General features: G+C 39.2%; 1 protein-coding gene across 2 annotated transcripts in view; it reads right to left on the minus strand.

Moving 5' to 3' along the window:
- POLQ (DNA polymerase theta) overlaps positions 1 to 22,947 on the minus strand; it is a 112,571-nt gene that overhangs the window by 82,393 nt on the left and 7,231 nt on the right. For both annotated transcript variants that reach the window (XM_055436418.2, XM_088837393.1), the window contains exons 5-9: positions 22,698 to 22,806; positions 12,204 to 12,423; positions 6,076 to 6,223; positions 3,873 to 4,019; positions 1,228 to 1,440 (exon numbers count right to left, since the gene is read on the minus strand). In XM_055436418.2, coding sequence (XP_055292393.2) covers positions 1,228 to 1,440; positions 3,873 to 4,019; positions 6,076 to 6,223; positions 12,204 to 12,423; positions 22,698 to 22,806 — 837 coding nt within the window. The remainder of the gene's footprint in view (positions 1 to 1,227; positions 1,441 to 3,872; positions 4,020 to 6,075; positions 6,224 to 12,203; positions 12,424 to 22,697; positions 22,807 to 22,947) is intronic.

Below are 22,947 nucleotides of genomic sequence, written 5' to 3' on the forward strand. Positions count from 1 at the left end.
TGAGATAGATTATATTCATCAGCTTCCCTGTAGCTGGGGAATATAAACATGTGACTTCATTCTGGCCAACTGTATGTAAGAACAAATACTATGTGTAACTTCTGAGAAGTGCCCTTAAAGGGCAGGATGTGCCCCTTTATTTCCTCATCTCTCCATCCTGACAGCTGAAATGCACACGTGATAACAGAGACTGCAGTAGCCATCTTATACCACAAGATAGAAATGCTACTGCTTGAACATGGAAAAATAAACTAAAGAAAGTGTGTCAGAGAACATTCCTCTCAAAGTTCTTAGATATTAGAAGACCCAACAATTTAGTCATACCCAGAATAATATAGCAGGCAAGAATATTTGCTGCCGTCTTGACATTTAATTTAAACAAGTCTTTTCCCTACTACTTGAGAAAAAAAGTTTTGTTTACACTGCTGGCAATATTATCACTACTTGCTGATACAAAAAACTGAAAATGTGTTTTCAGAGTCAGCATTAATTTGGAAAGAGAAAGAGGGTATATGAAGTTCCTATTTCAAAAGTGTGAGAGAGCACTTCCCAGCTCTCAGAATCCCTGCTGCTGCTACTGCTGCTAAGTCGCTTCAGTTGTGTACGACTCTGTGCGACCCCATAGACGGCATCCCACCAGGCTCCACCATCCCTGGGATTCTCCAGGAAAGAACATTGGAGTGGGGTGCCATTTCCTTCTCCAATGCATGAAAGTGAAAAGTTAAAGTGAAGTCGCGACCCCATGGACTGAAGCCCACCAGGCTCCTCCGTCCATGGATTTTCCAGGCAAGAGTACTGGAGTCGGGTGCCATTGCCTTCTCCATTCAGAATCCCTAGTTAAACTCTAATAATACCAGACACCTAAAAAGAATTAATAACCATAAAAATCAATCCCTTCATTAGCACAAAATAGCAGATGGTACTGGAAATTAAAGGTCATCTTCCAGCTAACGTGATGCCATCTGATAAACATAATACTGAATCATTTCACTGGATATAACACAAAAGAAAATCTTCTAACGAAGATTTTTTTACATTACTAGAAAACCAATAGTTGATGATATGAAGATTTTAAGTTATACTCTATATAAATATTAAGTAAATCCAAAAGGATGACATTAGTTTTGGATAACAAAGAAATATAACATGATGAGAAATAAGTTGCTATTCAATTTCAAGTAGACTGACCCTATCCTTCAGCAACACTATCATAAAATTCAAACTCACCTACTGTGTCTACTCCTTTCCTGCCAGCACGACCAACCATCTGCTTATAAGTAAGAATATTTAGAAGTCTGCCGTTGAAAATAGGAGTTCGAATGATTACACGACGTGCAGGTAAATTCACACCAGATGAAAGAGTAGAAGTTGCTGCCAAGACTCGAATATGACCTTGACGGAAGGCTCCTTCAATGATATCTCTCTCCTCAAAAGTAAGACCTAAAAAAAAGAAATTATAATAGCATATATTTATAAACATATGAGGAAAACATTACACTTGGTCACTTACAAATGGATCTGAGAATCTGATACAACCTTCTAAAGATTTTTTAAGCTACTGTTATGACTATAAACAAGTAATCACAGTCTACCAATTTAAGAGTATAATCTGCCAACCCTAGTACAGTTCTATCTCCTTCTAGACAAGGGGCTGTCAAACTTTATCTGTTAACATTTTAGATTTTGCAGGACAGATGATTTCTGTTGCAACTAATCAACTCTGCCACTATCACATGGAACAGCCATAAAACAAATGGGCAAGACTATATTCCAATAAAACTTTATTTACAAAAACAGCTGGATTTGACCAGCAGACTATAGTTTGCCGAAACCTGCTCTAGAAAAGAACACCCTGACGATACAGACATGCTTTACTCAAAACAATATCTGATGGTGTATCCAACACAGTGGTCAGGGACATAAATAAATGTCTGAAGGACAAATACATGAGTAAATGAAAAACAGCAAACAGAATATAAACTTATCTTGCTTATTTTTTATTTTCATTTTTTTAAAAAGTCAAGAGAATTGGGGTTCTTAGTTTGTAAATTAAGTGGTGGGTCCACCAATATTCACTTTATTAGCATGCATTATCGGAGAAGGCAATGGCAAGCCACTCCAGTACTCTTGCCTAGAAAATCCCATGGATGGAGCAGCCTGGTAGGCTGCAGTCCGTGGGGTCACTAAGGGTTGGACACGACTGAGCAACTTTACTTTCACTTTTCACTTTCACACATTGGAGAAGGAAATGGCAACCCACTCCAGTGTTCTTGCCTGGAGAATCCCAGGGACGGGGGAGCCTGGTGTGCTTCCGTCTATGGGGTCACACAGAGTCGGACACAACTGAAATGACTTAGCAGCAGCAGCAGCATGCATTATAGTTTATATACAATGAAAATATTTTTATGTGTTTGTGTGTAGATATATTTTTTTAATTTATTTTAATATAGCATGATAAAATTTTTAAATAAACTAAAAAGGTTAAGTTCCTAATCGTCAGTCAGTCAGTTCAGTCACTCAGTCGTGTCCGACTCTCCGCGACCCCATGAATCACAGCACGCCAGGCCTCCCTGTCCATCACCAACTCCCGGAGTACACTCAAACTCATGTCCACAGAGTCGGTGATGCCATCCAGCTATCTCATTCTCGGTCGTCCCCCTCTCCTTCCGCCCCCAACCTTTCCCAGCATCAGAGTCTTTTCCAGTGAGTCAACTCGTCGCATGAGGTGGCCAAAGTATTGCAGTTTCAGCTTTAGCATCAGTCCCTCCAATGAACACCCAGGATTGATCTCCTTTAGAATGGACTGGTTAGATCTCCTTGCAGTATAAGGGACTCTCAAGAGTCTTCTCCAACACCACAGTTCAAAAGCATCGATTCTTCGGCGATCAGCTTTCTTCACAGTCCAACTCTCACATCCATACATGAATAGAAACTATATATTCTTAATCATATCCTTAGCACATATCAACATGGACAGATCACTCCCTGAATGAAGCTATTTAATTCACTGTCATAATCCTTGCAATTTTGACAACGTAGGTATGAGGTTTTAAACATTTGTAACTATTTCAAAATACAATATGAAAAATTCTAAAATTAATTCAATTTTTATTTATTTGTAAGAATATACCCCTAGAGATAAAAGGAAATACTCAGAGTGGCATAATATTAGGATAGCAAGTACCACTTCAACCTAAGTTTTAAGGAAACAAAGTATAGAAATATAATCACTTTAGAATTCACAACCCCAGTGGTACTAAAAAAGCTTGTATCTAGTACTTATATTGGAGAAGGAAATGGCAACCCATTGCAGTGTTCTTGCCTGGAGAACCCCAGGGACAGGGGAGCCTGGTGGGCTGCCGTCTATGGGGTCGCACAGAGTCGGACATGACTGAAGCAGCAGCAGCAGTACTTATATACCATACAGATGAGTAAATAAACCTGCATGTGTTTTATTCCTGTTTAATCTTAATCACCGGAGAAGGCAATAGCAAGCCACTCCAGTACTCTTGCCTAAAAAATCCCATGGATGGAGGAGCCTGGTGGGCTGCAGTCCGTGGGGTCGCTAAGGGTCGGACACGACTGAGCGACTTCACTTTCATTTTTCACTTTCACACATTGGAGAAGGAAATGGAGAATCCCAGGGAAGGGGGAGCCTGGTGGGCTTCCATCTATGGGGTCACACAGAGTCGGACACAACTGAAGTGACTTAGCAGTAGCAGCAGCAATCTTAATCACCCAATGTCTTAAAAGGAAATTAAAGAGTATTAAGTGTGGTTAATGAGGAATCAAATGCAAATCAAACATACAAATAAAGAAATTATAAGCATTTTGGACAGGGCTTCATAATAACATATTAAATATACGGATACCTGCATGATGAAATGCTACTCCCCATGGCACAGTTTTTTGTAATACAGAGTCCAATCCTGAAGGCGAACGTTTTAATTGATCCATCACTTCTAGGAGGCCCTTTTGTTCCAGCATCACTGGTGGAAGTTCAGATGATCTTACCAATCCTGTCACAAAAGAAAACTGTCAACACTGTTCACCTCCCCTTGGACCTCTTTTACTGCTATCTGCCTAAATCATGACAGAAGGCAATGGTTCTGAAACTACTTAATAATCACCTGTATATATTTTTAAAATACTGACGTCTGGCTCTCACCCCTGGATTCCGTGATATGATGCAACCTGGACATAATGATTTTTAAATCTCCCTAGGCAATTCTAATGTGCACCTCCTGTAAGGTTGCCCACAGGAGATCAAAAGAACCAGCTGAAAGGAGGAGAAAATTACAAATACCATCACTCAGAGCCTAAAATAAATCCTTGCTCAACGTGTGCCCCCACCAAAGCAGCTGTGTCAGAATCACATAGGAGCTTAGTTCTGTGTGACAATTCTTCTAACTTTTTGGCACCAATGTGGTAATTAATCATACATTACCCTCTGTTTTTTGCCTCTATGTATAACTTCCCCAGAAGATTTTCTTAGATGCAAGAACAATATTTTCTTTAAAAATAACTTAGACTTTGGATTTCTGAACTAGTAAAATTTCTCAAAGAATGTATCTTATATTTTATAATTTTTAAATTTTTTAGGTAAACTTCTAAAATTCTGAGGACCAAAGAAGGTTGCCAATTTTTTACTTCTCTAAAAACAATTTAAATTTTTAAAAAATTTTCATTGTTCTCTTATTTAAAAAGAAAAGTAATTTTAACATAAAAAAAATTAGTAGGGAAAATTTCAAAATTTAAATGTCATCTTTATGAAAAATGTGCTACCTTGTTTTTACTTTTCTGGTGAAAGTTCATCACAGCCTGGACTCCAGTTCTAGTCCTAGGATTTGGAAACCACTGCTATAAATCATAAGAAGCTCATGCAAAGAAAATATAAATAATGTTTCTGGTCATTAAGGAATGTAAGTTATCACAGTTGCCACAAAAAAATATAAGCTGGCATAGTAAGAAAGCATTGATTAAGAGAGAACTAAAGGAGATATTATAACATTGGACCAAAGTCTTTTAACATAAACTTCAGGCAAAGTTTACTAATTGAAGCTAGGCTTGAGATATTCATTACCTATCCTCACGATGCCACCAACATAACAAAGTCATAAAATATCCTAATGTACTGTAACCAGAACTGTCCCTGTCTTCCCTGCACTTATCTTTGATCCCAAGGGCCCACAATCTAGTGTGGTGAGGGAACACTACTCACCCCAGAGTGAGTAAAAACATACACTAATGGTTATAGCAATATGCATAGATCAATACTCAGCAATAAAAAAGAAACGACTTGATAATAGTAACAATCTGGATGAATCTTAAAAATATGCTGAGTGAAAGCAGCCAGACACAAAAGACGTACACATACTATGACTTCATTTACTAATGAAGTGCTTAGAAAAGGCACAACTAACCTAGAGTGGCAGAAAATGTATGACTGGCTGCCTGAAGCTGGGCATAGAGGGAGGGACACAGAGCAACAGAGAACATTCTGGAGTGACAGAAATGTTCTATACGTTGATCACAGTCAGGAGTCCAACAGGGGAACACATTTGTTAAAATTCATTAAGTTCCACTTCAAGTGGGCACATTTTATTCTAGACAAATTATACCTTAATAAAGTTGATTTTAAACTACATGTGTATAGTGTGTGTGTGTATGCATGACTCTCTTTAGAGTAAGAGCTTGGAAATATAAAAAAAGATATGACTACCTTCCGCAGAAAAAAATGTATGTATGTGAAGTTCCTTATACAATTTAGGGGCTTTGAGGTTAACTTCTCAAAGCCCATGGATCCTAAATGAAGAACCTTAGTATATACCTGTATAAATCCAATATACTGAAATTCTGAAGATTAGTTAGTCTGAATGTGTATACATATTATCTATAAGGAGGATAGGAGATGATTAGTCACAAAAACATACTTTTACAAAGGATCCATCCAGGTGGTGGCAATGATGAAAAGAACCATGCTTTGCTAATATAATTATTAACATTACTTTCAAGCAAATGTCATAAGAATGGAGGGTTTCCTTTCATCACTTCCTCTCCTTTCCACTAACTTACCCTCAGCTTGATGGTGCAGACTGTAAAACTCATGGGCAATGATATCTGCCAGCTTCTCACACCATTTCTTCGATGGACAGAAAAGTAACACTGAATGGTTATCACAAATGGTCTCATAACATAAACTAACAACATGATCCTCATCTCCCTAAAAAAGAAAGAGAAGTAGCCATTCTAGTGAAACTTTCAAAACATTTTCATATCAGTTTAAGTCACTCATTTTGCTTGAATGGCAAGGATTTTCTACTCAAAAGCATGATAAAAATCAGTTACAAATTCAGTAATAAAACAAAGAAAAACCAGAAAAGAGAAAAGAAAATGAACCTCCTTAGGATGCAAGGTGAGTAGGAAATCTTTTATATTCATTCAACTAATATTTACTGACCTCTGATGGCTCAGGCGGTAAAAGCGTCTGCCTACAATGCGGGAGACCTGGGTTCGATCCCTGCATCGGGAAGATCCCTGGAGCAGGAAATGGCAACCTACTCCAGTACTCTTGCCTGGAAAATCCCATGGACAGAGGAGCCTGACAGGCTACAGTCCATGGGGTCGCAAAGAGTCGGACACGACTGAGCCACTTAACTTAACCCAAAGGTAATAAGGATATAATGGTGAGAAACTGATGAGATGTGAAGAAGGAGAAACATTATCTTAATAAAAGATAACTGAGGAACAGGGAACACATTTCAAGCAAAACAAACAGCATTTGTACACACTCCAGTGGTGACCAAAACTGGAAGGTCAGTGTGTGTAACTAGATTAATTCATCAATACATTCACTCATTAAGCAATTATTTACTGGGTGCCATATATTATCATGGGCTTTCCAGGTGGCATTAGTGGTAAAGAACAAGCCTGCCAATGCAGGAGACATAAGAGGCACAGGTTAGATCCCTGTGTCAGGAAGATCGCCTGGAGAAGGGAATGACAACCCACTCCACTATTCTTGCCTGGAGAATCCCATGACAGGGGAGCCTGGCGGGCTACAGTCCATGGGGTCACAAGAAAGTCAGACAAAACTGAAGCAACTTAGCACACACATATATTATTCAAGGCACTGGGGATGGAGAATAAAGCAGAAAAAAAGCTCTGCCCTCAGAACGTTTCTACTCAGGTAGGAAGAAACCGATTAAAACAAGATAAGTAAAACACAAAATATGCTCAAAGTGCAAAGGAGAGAAATAAAACAGGGAAAACAGAAACCAGGAATGAGAGAACACTGTAATTTCAATAAAGTGGCCAGGGAAGGTCTGAGAAAGTGACATTAGAGTAAAGGTCCAAAGGTCAAAGAGTAAACCCTACTGATGTCTAGAGGGGAAAGTATTCCACATAAAGAGAATCTGAGTGGGAGATTTCTTGGCATATTATACAGAATAGCAAAGAGGCTATGGAGGAAGTACGGAACATAGAAACTGAAGTCAGGGTAAAGGAGTGGGACAGATCATATATGGCTTATAGGCTACTTTAAAGATGTTGGCTTTCATTCCACATGAAATGGGAACCATCACAAATTTTTTAGAAAAATGGTTACATCATCAGATGTTCATTTTAAATAGATGATTAGCTTTTGATTTAAGCATAGATCCAAGTAAGAGTTGAAACTGATTTAAATAGGGTGGAGGCAGAGACATGGTAATAGAAAATTAACAGGAGAGTAAATGACTTTGTTTACTGATATATTTATTGAGGTAACCAAGGCACAGTCAAATGAAATTCGGGAGTACAGAGAAAAGCAACTAAATAAGATTCCATACCAGGCATGAAGAAGCTACAAATACACCTATGAGTGTACTAACACACATGAATTTAGTCCTATTTCCAGTTCTAAAGTTATCCTTAACTATTTCAGTATTCAGAGGCACAGATCTACATTAAAAATAGATGCCTCATACCAGATTAAGTTCCTTTAACTTCAGGACTGAAGAATCAGCCCTAGAAAAAAATACTCTGAACTAAATGTTTTAAAATGTATTTATCAACCACTTTCTAGATGCTAGGCAATTTTTAAAAATCAAATTTCATCCTTAAAACATTAAAGACAAATATTATATCCATTTTATAGATGAAGATACTATGGAGAAGTTATGTGATTCAACTATTATCACAGCCATATCAAGTTTCCCTATATAAGGTATCAGAAATAGGTCTTTCTGACCCCCAAAAATGTTTTTTCTACTATCATATACATGGGGTCACAAAGAGTCAAATACAAGTGAAGCAACCAAGAAGAGCACATATTGTACATAAATCACGTAATAAAAGGTCAGTTTTCCACGTGAATGTAAACAAAGCCATAAAAAAATCTGTCCCAGTTAAAAAGAAAAATCTATAAAATTTTATTACTTATAGGAAATGATTATATTTAAATTGAAGACAACTACATTTCCTCTCGCATCAACAGCACCGATTCTTTCATGAAACCAACTAGGTTAACAACAGGAATCCTTCTAATGGATATGTGATACACATCCAGCTACTTTGCAACCCCCAGCTCAAAAATTGTTAAAAACTTGCTAGAAAATGCAATCAAACACAACAGTACAGGTGGTAAAAAATTACTGCGAACAGTGACCACAGACATGAAATTAAAAGATGCTTGCTCCTTGGAAGAAAAGCTATGGCAAACCAAGACAATGTATCAACCTAGAGGGGAGGGATGGGGAGGGAGATGGGAGGGAGGTTCAAAAGGGAGGGGATATATGTGTACCAACTCCAATACTTTGGCCACCTCATGCGAAGAGTTGACTCACTGGAAAAGAGTCTGATGCTAGGAGGGATTGGGGGTGGGAAGAGATGGGGACGACAGAGAATGAGATGGCTGGATGGCATCACCAGCTCGATGGACATGAGTTTGAGTGAACTCCGGGAGTTGGTGATAGACAGGGAGGCCTGGCGTGCTGTGATTCATGGGGTCGCAAAGAGTCGGACACGACTGAGCAACTGAACTGAACTGAACTGATGGCTGATTCTGTCCTTTATCGAGCCCATCTTTGCATGAAATGTTCCCTTGGCATCTCTAATTTTCTTGAAGAGACCTCTACTCTTTCCTACTCAGTTGTTTTCCTCTATTTCTTTCCATTGATCGCTGAGGAAGGCTTTCTTATCTCTCCTTGCTATTCTTTGGAACTCTGCATTCAGATGCTTATATCTTTCCTTTTCTCCTTTGCTTTTCACTTCTCTTCTTTTCACAGCTATTTGTAAGGCCTCCTCAGACAGCCATTTTGCTTTTTTGCATTTCTTTACCATGGGATGGTCTTGATCCCTGTCTCCTGTACAATGTCACGAACCTCAGGCCATAGTTCATCAGGCACTCTATCTATCAGATCTAGTCCCTTAAATCTATTTCTCACTTCCACTGTATAATCATAAGGAATTTGATTTAGGTCATATCTGAATGGTCTAGTGGATTTCCCTACTTTCTTCAATTTCAGTCTGAATTTGGCAATAAGGAGTTCAAGATCTGAGCCACAGTCAGCTCCTGGTCTTGTTTTTGCTGACTGTATAGAGCTTCTCTATCTTTGCCTGAAAAGAATATACTCAATCTGATTTCAGTGTTGACCATCTGGTGATGTCCATGTGTAGAGTCTTCTCTTGTGTTGTTGGAAGACAGTGTTTGCTATGACCAGCGCATTCTCTTGGCAGAACTCTATCAGCCTTTGCTGACCAGCGCATTCTCTTGACAGAACTCTATCAGCCTTTGCCCTGCTTCATTCCGTACTCCAAGGCCAAATTTGCCTGTTAATCCAAGCGTTTCTTGACTTCCTACTTTTGCATTCCAGTCCCCTATAATGAAAAGGACATCTTTTTTGGGTGTTAGTTCTAAAAGGTCTTGTAGGTCTTCATAAAACCCTTCAGCTTCTTCAGCGTTACTGGTTGGGGAATAGGCTAGGATTAGTGTAATACTGAATGGTTTGCCTTGGAAATGAACAGAAATCATTCTGTCGTTTTTGAGATTGCATCCAAGTACTGCATTTCAGACTCTTTTGTTGACCATGATGGCTACTCCATTTCTTTTAAGGGATTCCTACCTCATGCGACGAGTTGACTCACTGATGCTGGGAAAGGTTGGGGGTGGGAGGAGAAGGGGACGACAGAGGATGAGATGACTGGATGGCATCACCAACTCTGTGGACATGAGTTTGGGTGAACTCCGGGAGTTGGTGATGGACAGGGAGGCCTGGCGTGCTGTGATTCATAGGGTCGCAGAGAGTCGGACACGACTGAGCGACTGAACTGAACTGAACTGAACTGCCCACAGTAGTAGATATAATGGTTATCTGAGTTAAATTCACCCATTCCAGTCCATTTTAGTTCACTGATTCTTAGAATGTCAATGTTCACTCTTGCCATTTCCTGTTTGACCACTTCCAATTTGCCTTGATTCATGGACCTAACATTCCAGGTTCCAATGCAATATTGCTCTTTACAGCATTGGACCTTGCTTCTGTCACCAGTCACATCCATAACTGGGTATTGTTTTTGCTTTGGCTCCATCCCTTCATTCTTTCTGGAGTTATTTCTCCACTGATCTCCAGTAGCATATTGGGCACCCACCGACCTGGGAAATTCCTCATTCAGTATCCTATCATTTTGCCTTTTCATACTGTTCATGGGGTTCTCAAGGCAAGAATACTGAAGTGGTTTGCCATCCCCTTCTCCAATGGACTACATTCTGTCAGACCTCTCCACCATGACCCGCCCATCTTGGGTGGCCCCACATGGCATGGCTTAGTTTCATTGAGTAAGACAAGGCTGTGGTCCGTGTGATCAGATTGACTAGTTTTCTGTAATTATGGCAGAAAGTGAGGAGGAACTAAAAAGCCTCTTGATGAAAGTGAAAGAGGAGAGTGAAAAAGTTGGCTTAAAGCTCAACATTCAGAAAACTAAGACCAGAGCATCTGGTCCCATCACTTCATGGGAATAGATCGGGAAACAGTGGAAACAGTGTCAGACTTTATTTTGGGGGGCTCCAAAATCACTGCAGATGCTGACTGAAGCCATGAAATTAAAAGACGCTTACTCCTTGGAAGGAAAGTTATGACCAACCTAGATAGCATATTAAAAAGCAGAGACATTACTTTGCCAACAAAGGTCCGTCTAGTCAAGGCTATAGTTTTTCCAGTGGTCATGTATGGATGTGAGAGTTGGACTGTGAAGAAAGCTGAGCGCTGAAGAACTGATGATTTTGAACTGTGGTGCTGGAGAAGACTCTTGAGAGTCCCCTGGACTGCAAGGAGATCCAACCAGTCCATTCTAAAGGAGATCAGTCCTGGGTGTTCATTAGAAGGACTGATGCTAAAGCTGAAACTCCAATACTTTGGCCACCTCATGCGACGAGTTGACTCACTGGACAAGACTCTGATGCTGGGAGGGATTGGGGGCGGGAGGAGAAGGGGACAACAGAGAATGAGATGGCTGGATGGCATCACCAACTAGATGGACATGAGTTTGAGTGATCCGGGAGTTGGTGATGGACAGGGAGGCTTGGTGTGCTGTGATTCATGGGGTCACAAAGAGGCGGACACGACTGAGCAACTGAACTGAAATGATGGCTGATTCATGTTGAGGTTTGACAGAAAACAGCAAAAGTCTATAAAGCAACTATCCTTGAAAAAAAAAAATTGTTTTAAAAAGCAGAGACATCACTTTGCCGACAAAGGCCCATCTAGTAAAAGCTATGGTTTTTCCAGTAGTCATGTACACATGTGGGAGTTGGACCATAAAGAAGGCTGAGCACCGAAGAACTGATCTTTTGAATTGTGGTGCTGGAGAAGACTCTGGAGAGAACCTTGGACAACAAGGAGATTAAACCAGTGAATTCTAAAGGAAATCAACTCTGAATATTTATTGGCAGGACTGATGCTGAAGTTCCAATACATTGGCCACCTGTGGCAAAGAGCTGATCCGTTGGAAAAGACCCTGATGCTGGGAAACACGGAGGAGAAGGGCAGGAGAAGGGGGCAACAGAGAATGAGATGGTTGGATGGCATCACCAACTCAATGTACATGAGTTTGCGCAAACCATGGGAGACAGTGAAGGACAGGGAAGCATGGCATGCTACAGTCCATGGGGTCGCAAAGAGCTGGACATACATGACTTAGCAGCTGAACAACAACAAATGACTTACCTTCACTTGCAGCATGGGTTGAAATTCCCTCACAAGCTTCATTGAAGAGTCATAAATTGAATTTCCAATTTTTACTGATTCCAGCAGTGGTACAGGCCGAAAGTCAGTGTGGTATAGTTCAGCATTCAACCAGGAAGCCACAACGTCCAAATTTGGAAGAGTAGCACTCATGCCAACAATCTGCACAGCATTAGACAAAGGAATGGCTAAATCTGCCTGGCTGCAAAAAAACAAATGAAAATGATGTTAAAAAGTCACATACTATTAATTTCAAATAGTGCTAACAATATACTTGGCATGTCGTTTGGCACAAATATGCATAAATTTCTATAGGGTATATATCTAGGAATAAAATTGTTGGGTCATATATTATATTTATTAATGTCAAACTACTGTTTGTTCTTTTTTTAGATTACATATACAAATGAAATCACACTGCATTTGTCATTCTCTGTCCTAACCTCCAGGTCCATCCACATTGTAGCAAATGGCAGAATTTCCTTCTTATGGCTGAATATTTCACTGTATACAAATACACCACTCATCTATTAATGGGCACTTAGGTTGCTACCATATCTTAGCTATTGTAAATAATGCTGTATTAAACCTAGGTGTGCACATATCTTTTTCAAATTAGTGTTTTTGTTTTCTTCACATAAACACCCAAGGGTAGAATTGCTAGATCATACGGCAGTTCTGTTTTTAATTTTTTGAAGACTTGCCATACTGTTTGCCATACTGTTTCCCCATAGTGGCTGTACCAATTTATATTCCCATCAAAAGTACACAAGGTTTCCCTTTTCTCCACATCCTTGACGCATTTGTTATTTGACGTCTATTTGATAAATCATGCTGGTAGATGTGCGGTGGTATCTCAGGGTTCTGACTTGTAATTCACTAAGAATTAGTGATGGTGAGCAACTTTTCACTTGCCTGTTGACCATTTGTATGTCTTCTTTGGAAAAGTGTCTATTCATACCCTCTGTCCATTTCTTAACAGATTTTATGTTGAACTATATGAATTCTTCATATCTCTTGGATATTAATGCCTTATGGGATACATCATCTGCAAAGATTGCCAATTCAGTATACAGCCTTTTTGTTATGCTGTAAGTTTCCTTCACTGTGGAAAACTTTTTATTATACTTTGACATAATCCCACTTGTTTATTTTTACTTTTGTTTCCCTTGCCTGAGGAGACATATCCTAAAAACATTATGCTGATAAAAATCAACATCAAAGAGCATCAGTTCAGTCACTCAGTCATGTCCAACTCTTTGCGACCCCATGGACTGCAGCACATCAGGCCTCCCTGTCCATCACCAACTCCCGGAGTTGACTCAAACTCATGTCCATCGAGTCAGTGATGCCATCCAGTCATTTCATCTTCTGTCATCCCCTTCTCCTCCCACTTTCAATCTTTCCCAGCATCAGGGTCTTTCCCAATGGGTCAGTACTTCACATCAGGTGGCCAAAGTATTTGAGTTTCCGCTTCAGTATCAGTCCTTCCAATCAATATTCAGGACTGATTTCCTTTAGGATGGACTGGTTGGATCTCCTTGCTGTCCAAGGGACTCTCAAGAGTCTTCTCCAACACCACAGTTCGAAAGCATCAATTCTTCTGCACTGAGCTTTCTTTATAGTCCAGCTCTCACATTCATACGTTACTACTTGAAAAACCATAGCTTTGACTAGACGGACCTTGTTGGCAAAGTAATGTCCCAGATTTTTAATATGCTAAGTTATTCATAGCTTTTCTTCCAAGGAGCAAGTGTCTTTTAATTTCATGACTGCAGTCACAATCTGCAGTGATTTTGGAACACCCCAAAATAAAATCTGACACTGTTTCCACTCTTACCCATCTATTTGCCATGATGATGGGACCGGATGCCATGATCTTAGTTTCCTGAATGCTGAGTCTTAAGTGAACTTTTTCACTCTCCTCTTTCACTTTAATCAGGAGGCTCTTTAGTTCTTTGCTTTCTGCCATAAGGGTGGTGTCATCTGCATATCTGAGGTTATTGATATTTCTCCCGGCAATCTTGATTCCAGCTTGTGATTCATCCAGACCAGTGTTTTTCATGATGTACTCTGCAAATAAGTTAAATAAGCAGGGTGACAATATACAGCCTTGACGAATTACCTTCCCAATTTGGATCCAGTCTGTTGTACCATATCCAGTTCTAACTGTTGCTTACTGACCTGCATATAGATATCTCAGAAGGCAGGTCAGGTGGTCTGGTATTCCCACCTCTTTAAGAACTTTCCACAGTTTGCAGTGATCCACACAGTCAAAGGCTTTGGCATATAAAGCAGATGTTTCTCTGGAACTCTCTTGCTTTTTCGATGATCCAGTGGATGTTGACAATTTGATTTCTGATTCCTCTGCCTTTTCTAAATCCAGCTTGAACATCTGGAAGTTCACAGTTCACGTACTGTTGAAGCCTGGCTTGGAGAAGTTTGAGCATTAATTTGCTAGCATGTGACATGACTGCAACTGTGCAGTAGTGCGTTCTTTGGCAATGGCTTTCTTTCGGATTGAAATGAAAACTGACCTTTTGCAGTCCTTTGGCCACTGCTGAGTTTTCCAACATCCGCTGAGTTGCCAACATCCACTGGATCATGGAGAAAGCAAGAGAGTTCCACAAAAACATCTATTTCTGCTTCACTGACTATGCCAAAGCCTTTGACTCTGTGGATCACAATAAACTGTGGAAAATTCTGAAAGAGATGGGAAGACCAGACCACCTGACCTGCCTCTTGAGAAACCTGTATGCAGGTCAGGAAGCAACAGTCAGAACTGGACATGGAACAACAGACTGGTTCCAAATAGGAAAAGGAGTGCGTCAAGGTTGTACATTGTCACCCTGCTTATTTAACTTATATGCAGAGTACATCATGAGGAACGCTGGGCTGGAAGAAGCACAAGCTGGAATCAAGATTGCTGGGAGAAATAGCAATAACCTCAGATATGCAGATGACACCACCCTTATGGCAGAAAGTGAAGAGGAACTAAAAAGCCTCTTGATGAAAGTGAAAGAGGAGAGTGAAAAAGTTGGCTTGAAGCTCAACATTCAGAAAACTAAGATCATGGCATCTGATCCCATCAATTCACGGGAAATAGATAGGGAAACAGTGGAAACAGTGTCAGACTTTATTTTTTGGGCTCCGGAATCACTGCAGATGCTGAGTGCAGCCATGAAATTAAAAGACGCTTACTCCTTGGAAGGAAAGTTATGACCAACCTAGATAGCATTTTAAAAAGCAGAGACATTACTTTGCCAACCAAGGTCCGTCTAGTCAAGGCTATAGTTTTTCCAGTGGTCATGTATGGAAGTGAGAGTTGGACTGTGAAGAAAGCTGATCGCCGAAGAATTGATGCTTTTGAACTGTGGTGCTGGAGAAGACTCCTGAGAGTCCCTTGGACTGCAAGGATATCCAACCAGTCCATTCTAAAGGAGATCAGTCCTGGGTGTTCACTCGAAGGACTGATGCTAAAGCTGAAACTCCAATACTTTGGCCACCTCATGCGACGAGTTGACTCACTGGAAAAGACTCTGATGCTGGGAGGGATTGGGGGCGGGAGGAGAAGGGGACGACAGAGAATGAGATGGCTGGATGGCATCACCGACTCGATGGACATGAGTTTGAGTGAACTCCGGGAGTTGGTGATGGACAGGGAAGCCTGGCGTGCTGTGATTCATGGGGTCACAAAGAGTCGGATACAACTGAGCGACTGAACTGAACTGAGTTTTCCAAATTTGCTGGCATATTGAGTGCAGTACTTTCACAGCATCATCTGTTAGGATTTGAAATAGCTCAATTGGAATTCCTTAACCTCCACCAGGCTTTGTTTGTAGTGATGCTTCCTAAGGCCCACTAGACTTTGCATTCCAGGTTGTCTCGCTCTAGGTGAGTGATCACACCATCATGATTATCTGAGTCGTGAAGATCTTTTTTGTATAGTTCTTCTGTGTATTCTTGCCACCTCTTCTTAATATCTTCTGCTTCTGTTAGGTCCACACCATTTCTTTCCTTCATTGTGTCCATCTTTGCATGGAAAGTTCCCTTGGTATCTATAATTTTCTTGAAGAGATCTCTAGTCTTTCCCATTCTATTGTTTTCCTTTATTTCTTTGCATTGATCGCTGAGGAAGGCTTTCTCATCTCTCCTTGCTATTCTTTGGAACTCTGCATTCAAATGGGTATATCTTTCCTTTTCTCCTTTGCCTTTAGCTTCTCTTCTTTTTGTAGCTGTTTGTAAGGCCTCCTCAGACAACCATTTTCTTTCTGCATTTCTTTTCTTGGGGATGGTCCTGATTACTGCCTCCTGTACAATGTCATGAACCTCCATCCATAGTTCTTCAGGTACTCTATCAGATCTAATACCTTAAACCTATTTGTCACTTTCACTATATATTCATAAGTGATTCGATTTAGGTCATACCTGAATGGTCTAGTGGTTTTCCCTACTTTCTTCAATTTAAGTCTGAATTTGGCAATAAGGAGTTCATGATCTCAGCCACAGTCAGCTCCTGGTCTTGTTTTTGCTGACTGTATAGAGTTTCTCTATCTTTGGCCCCAAAGAATATAATCAATCTGATTTCAGTATTGACCATCTGGTGATGTCCATGTGTAGTTTTGTCTTATGTTGTTGGACGAGGGTGTTTGCTATGACCAGTGAGTTCTCTTGGCCAAACTGTTAGCCTTTGCCCTGCTTCATTCTGTACTCCGAGGCCAAATTTGCCTGTTACTCCAGGTGTTTCTTGACTTCCTACTTTTGCATTCCATCCCCTATAATGAAAAGGACATCTCATTTGGGTGTTAGTTCTAGAGGTCTTGTACGTCTTCATAGAACCATTCAACTTCAGCTTCTTCAGCATTATTGGTCAGGGCATAGACTTGTATTACTGTTATATTGAATGTTTTGCCTTCGAAACGATGAGTTCATTCTGTCGTTTTTGAGATTGCATCCAAGTACTGCATTTTGGACTCTTGTTGACTATGATGGCTACTCCATTTCTTCTACGGAACTCTTGCCCATACTGGTACATATAACGATCATCTGAGTTAAATTCATCCATTCCAGTCCTTTCTAGTTCACTGATTACTAAAATTTCGATGCTCACTCTCGCCATCTCCTGTTTGATCATTTCCAATTTGCCTTGATTCATGGACCTAACATTCCAGGTTACTGTGCAGTATTGCTCTTTAGAGCATCGGACCTTACTTCCATCACCAGTAGCATCCACAACTAGGTGTTGTTTTTGCTTTGACTCTGTCTCTTCGTTCTTTCTGGAGTTAGTTCCCCACTAATCTCCAGTAGCATGTTGGGCACCTACCAACCTGGCGAGTTCATCTTTCAATGTCCTATCTTTCTGCCTTTTCATACTGTTCATGGCGTTCTCAAGGCAAGAATACTGAAGAGGTTTGCCATTCCCTTCTCCAGTGGACCAGGTTTTGTCAGAACTCTCTACCTGTCTTGGGTGGCCCTACAGGGCATGGCTCACAGTTTCACTGAGTTAGACAAGGCTGCGTGCATTCCATGTGATAAGATTGGTTAGTTTTCTGTGATTGTGGTTTTCAGTGTGTCTGCCCTCTGATGGAGAAGGATAAGAGAGGCTTATGGAAGCTTCCTGATGAGAGAGACTGTCTGAGGGGTAAACTGGGTCTTGTTCTGACAGGTGGGAACATGCTCAGTAAATCTTTAATCCAATTTTCTGTTGGAGGGTGGGGCTCTGTTCCCTCTCTGTTATTCGACCTGAGGCCAAACTATGGTGGAGGTAATGAAGATGATGGAGACCTCCTTCAAAAGGTCCCATGCAGGCACTGTTACACTCAGTGCCCCTAATCCTGTAGCAGGCCACCGCCAACCCACGCCTCCACCAGAGACTCCTGGACATTCACGGACACAAAGAGCATACTGCCTATGTTCCCTTCTAGAAGTTTTACAGTTTCAGTTCTTAAATCTTTAATCCATTTTGAATTTATTTTTGTGCATGGTATGAGTAGTCCAGCTTTACCAACACCATTTACTGAAAAGGCTGTCTTTTCTCCATTGTGTATTCTTGCCTATGTCATAGCTTAATTTCCCATATAAATATGAGCTTACTGCCCATGCTCTAGAGCCCATGCTCTGCAACAGGAGAAGCCCCCATAACGAGAAGTCTGCATGCAGCAAGAAAGAGCCCATATGCTACAACAAAGACCCAGAACAAAAATAAATCAGTGAATAAATAAAACAGATAAGAAAAAAAAATAACAACAATTAGTAAGGGCTCATTTCTGAGCTTTCTAATCTGTTCCACCGATCTTCTTTGTAGAAATGTCTATTTAGATCTTTTGCTCATTTTTTAATTGGGTTGTTGTTTTTATGATATTGAGCTGCATGAGCTATCTATTTTGGAGATTAAACCCATGTCAGTCACTTCATTCTCAAATATTTTCTTTCATTCTGTGAGTTTTCATTTTGTCTATGGTTTTCTTTGTTGTTCAAAGCTTTTGAGTTTAATTAGGTCCCACTTGCTTATTTTTGTTTTTTTCATTATTCTAGGTGGGTGAAAAAAGATCTTGCTGCATTTTATGCCAAAGAGTGTTCTGCCTATGTTTTCCTCTACGAGTTTTAGAGTATCCAGTTTTACATTTAGGTCTTTAATCCATTGTGAGTTTATTTGTATATATGATGTTAGAGAATGCTCTAATTTCATCATTTTACATGCAGCTGTTCAGTCTTCCCAGAACCACTGATTAAAGAAACTGTCTTTTCTCCATTGTTCAGTCTTGACACTTTTGACATAGATTAACTGACCATAGGTGTATCAGTTTATTTCTGAGTTTTCTATACTGCTCCACTGATCTATAAGTTTGTCTTTGTGCCAGTACCATACTGTCTTCGTTACTGAAGCGTTATAGTATAGTACCAAGTCAGGGAGCCTGATTCCTCCAGTTCCATTTTTCCTTCTCAGCATTGGTTTGGCTACCCGGGGTCTTTTGTGGTTCCACGAAATTTTAAGATTTTTTGTTCTATGTATGCAAAAAATGCCATTGGTAATTGATAAGGATTGTATTGGCCTTCTACCTCCTTAAGATTTATTCTAAGGATTTTTTTTTTGATGCAATTATAAATGGGACTGTTTTTTAAATTTCTCTGATAATTCAGTTAGTATAAGAAACGTAAGAGATTTCTGTACATTACTTTTGTATCCTGCAATTTTATATAATTTATGGATGAGTTCTAGGAGCTTTTTGGTGGTATCTTTAGGATTTTCTGTTTATAGTATCATGTCATAGGCAAACAGCAGCAGTTTTACTTCATCCTTTCCAATTTGGATTTCTTTTATTTCTTTTTGTCTGACTGCTGTCGCTAGAACTTCCTTACTTTTCCACTTAGCATTGTCACCACTTAGCACGCTCAGTATGTTAGACATTTTGGACAGTGTGTGGTAATATCTCTTTGATGAGGTAATTTACATTTCTTTGATTACTAATGAAATTAAGCACCATTTCATGTTCAGAAACCATTTGGATACCCTCTTAAAAATGTCTGTTCAAGTTCCTTAACCACTGATATATTAGATTGTACTTTTTCTCACTGACTTGCAGAGTGTTTTTAATGGTCAGGATGACTTTCCTCTTTCATTTATTTTTGCTCTGGTCTTTATTATTCCTTTCCTTCCACTCTCTGTGACATTATTTTACTATTCCTTTTTTTAAGTTTTAGAGATGGATAAGTCATTAATTTTCCAGTCTCTCTTCTTTAATAATATACACACTGTATACTAGCAATTTCCCTTTAAAAACAATTCTAGCTGCATTTCACACATTTTATTATGAGGTATTTTTACTATACTTTAATTCTAAACTACCATCCTGTTTCTTTTGATTATATTTTTCACTCCAAAATGGGTCAAAATGTATCTATTAAGGTCTAGACATGTGGGCATCTTTTAGTTATGCTTTTCTTATACTTATTTCTGCTTAATTGGACTGCTATCATAGATTATATTTTAAATAACTTAAATCCTTTAAGATATTTTGTTTCGCATACAGATTTTTTTTTATAAATGTTTCATATGTAACTAAAAAGAATATACATCCTGCTTATCGTTGGTAATTATTCTACACATATGCATTAGGTCAAATTTGCTAATTGTATTAGTCATATCTTCTATATCACTACTAATTTGGGATATAGATGATAATCTGTATGTTTTCCCACATACTGTACAAGATGTGTTAAAGTCTCACAAACTGAAAGACAACAGTTCCTAGATTAAAAGCATCTACTAGGAGAAGGAAATGGCAACCCACTCCAGTATTCTTGCCTGGAGAATCCCATGGACAGAGGAGCCTGGTAAGCTACAGTCCATGGGGTCACAATAGTCAGACATGACTTAGCATCTAAACCACCACCACCACTTTAAAAGAAGGCAATATAAAGATGATACATACTGTAGGATCCCAACTATATGACATTCTGATAAACCAAAACTGTGGAGACATGGAAAGATCAGTGTTGCCAAGAGGTGAATTTTTCGAGGGAAATATGAATAGATAGAACACAGAGTCTTTAGGGCAGTGAAAATACTGTATGATACCATTATGATGGCTTTATATCATCAGACATTGTCCAAACCAATTGCATGTACAAAACCAAAAGTGAACTCTAATGTAAACTATGGCCTTTGGGTGACTATTATGTGTCAATATAAATTCATCAATTAAAAAAAATAAATAAATAAAAGCATCTACTGAGTACCCAGCCCAATGTTAGAAAACAAACCAACACAAAGATACATCAGTGATATTTCACAATACTCAGAAGAAAGGGAGGTCTTAAAACCTCTCAGAAAAAATTTTTAAAATGTATACAAAGAATGAAGGATAAGCATGGTATGATGCTTGAACTGTGGTGCTGGAGAAGACTCTTGAGAGTCCCTTGGACTGCAACGAGATCCAACCAGTCCATTCTAGAGGAGATCCTGGGTGTTCACTGGAAGGACTGATGCTGAAACTGAAACTCCAATACTTTGGCCACCTCATGCGACGAGTTGACTAACTGGAAAAGACTCTGATGCTGGGAGGGATTGGGGGTGGGAGGAGACGGGGACGACAGAGAATGAGATGGCTGGATGGCATCACCAGCTCGATGGACATGAGTTTGAGTGGACTCTGGGAGTTGGTGATGGACAGGGAGGCCTGGCATGCTGTGATTCATGGGGTCGCAAAGAGTCGGACACGACTGAGCGACTGAACTGAACTGAACTGAATGAGAAAAATAAAGTACTATCTTAAAAACTCTAAAAGTATTTAGATTTTATTAGTATTAGAATAGTATTTAGATTTTCTTTACTTTCGTACCTGGAAAATCTATGAAATAATTGTAAGGCATTTTCAGAGATGCTAATTTTTGAAAAATTTATACCCATCATAGCCTATACACTTTAAATAAAGTAGAACTTCCTGGAAGATATCCTCACTGAAACTAGAAAGTAAATCAAGACAAATACATATGATCACAAAAAAGGGGGCTCTGACTCAAGCAAACAGCAATGGGAATGAATACTACTAATGAAAAGAGATTTTAAGATAACTGCTGCCAGCACATTGATAGACTAAGCTGGACCAACCCAGGAGACTTTAGGAGAAACTTCTTCAAGAAAATGAATTTTGCAGAACAGCAAATGTGTTGAAACATATTGGATGGAAATTTACAAAAGCGGGAAGAAGCTGGAGATAAATCAGTGATAAGTTCATAGAAAATCAAGCCATCAAAGAAAAGACATTTATTAATTTCAGAGAAAACAAAAAGTTACTTAGAAAGTAAAAATATTTATAACACATGGCTCATTGATAATGGCCCTTATACAGTCATAATAGGGTAACACTGAGTACTGAATTAAGCAAAATTAGGACATAAACATATCTGGAGAATGGGAATATAATCAGAGAATAAAGAAAAACTAAGGAGGGTAGAGGAGGAAATTGGGTGGGGTGAATAAAGAATATAAAAAAGAGCTAGATCTTCATTTTCCATAGTAAAGTCAATATATAATGTATAAAATTAAAAACTTAAGTAACTATATTCAGAGACATTACTGTAAGTCAAATTTTTTAAAAGCAGTAAGAGTTGAAAATAGTTACCTTTGGAAAGTAGGGGACAAAGAAATGCTATTTTTCATAATTAGCACTGACTACTTACATGTGTGTATTGTTAACAAATACAAAAACTGGATTTTAAAAATCCTGTCATAAATGTGGTGAGCAAAAATTTAAGAATGTTTTCATTCTAGAAAAAAATCAAATTATTCTACCAAAATAAAATCACTCCTAGACTGAAGTACTTCTTTTGGGAAAAAAATAAACTGCTGTACATGAGTTTGTTCTAAATAAGTATTACCCTCCTTTAACGTATTTAACAACTATTTATTAAACACTTTTGCACTTTCTCAACATTGTTTGGAATCTCAAGAACTTGACTATTTCAGGTACTTACCAAGACGCTGATTTCTGAGTAATATAGCAAATCTTGGTCAGCAAAAGCTCCAGTAGATACCCTCGGTGAGAGTCTCCCAGCATATGTAATTCATCCACAACCACCATTCCTAAAGAGATTTTCCAGATACTAGGTTTTATAGAATCTCACAAGTCAAAGAATTTTGACAGACTGAGCATCTTAATCTTGTACTATAAATAATTGTTATTACAGCACATTGCAGGTAATACAAAATTCAGATGCTTCTTAA

Source organism: Moschus berezovskii, chromosome 1 (genome assembly GCF_049115385.1).
Source record: "Moschus berezovskii isolate FMDL1 chromosome 1, NW_MosBer_1.0, whole genome shotgun sequence".
Lineage (NCBI taxonomy): Eukaryota > Metazoa > Chordata > Mammalia > Artiodactyla > Moschidae > Moschus > Moschus berezovskii.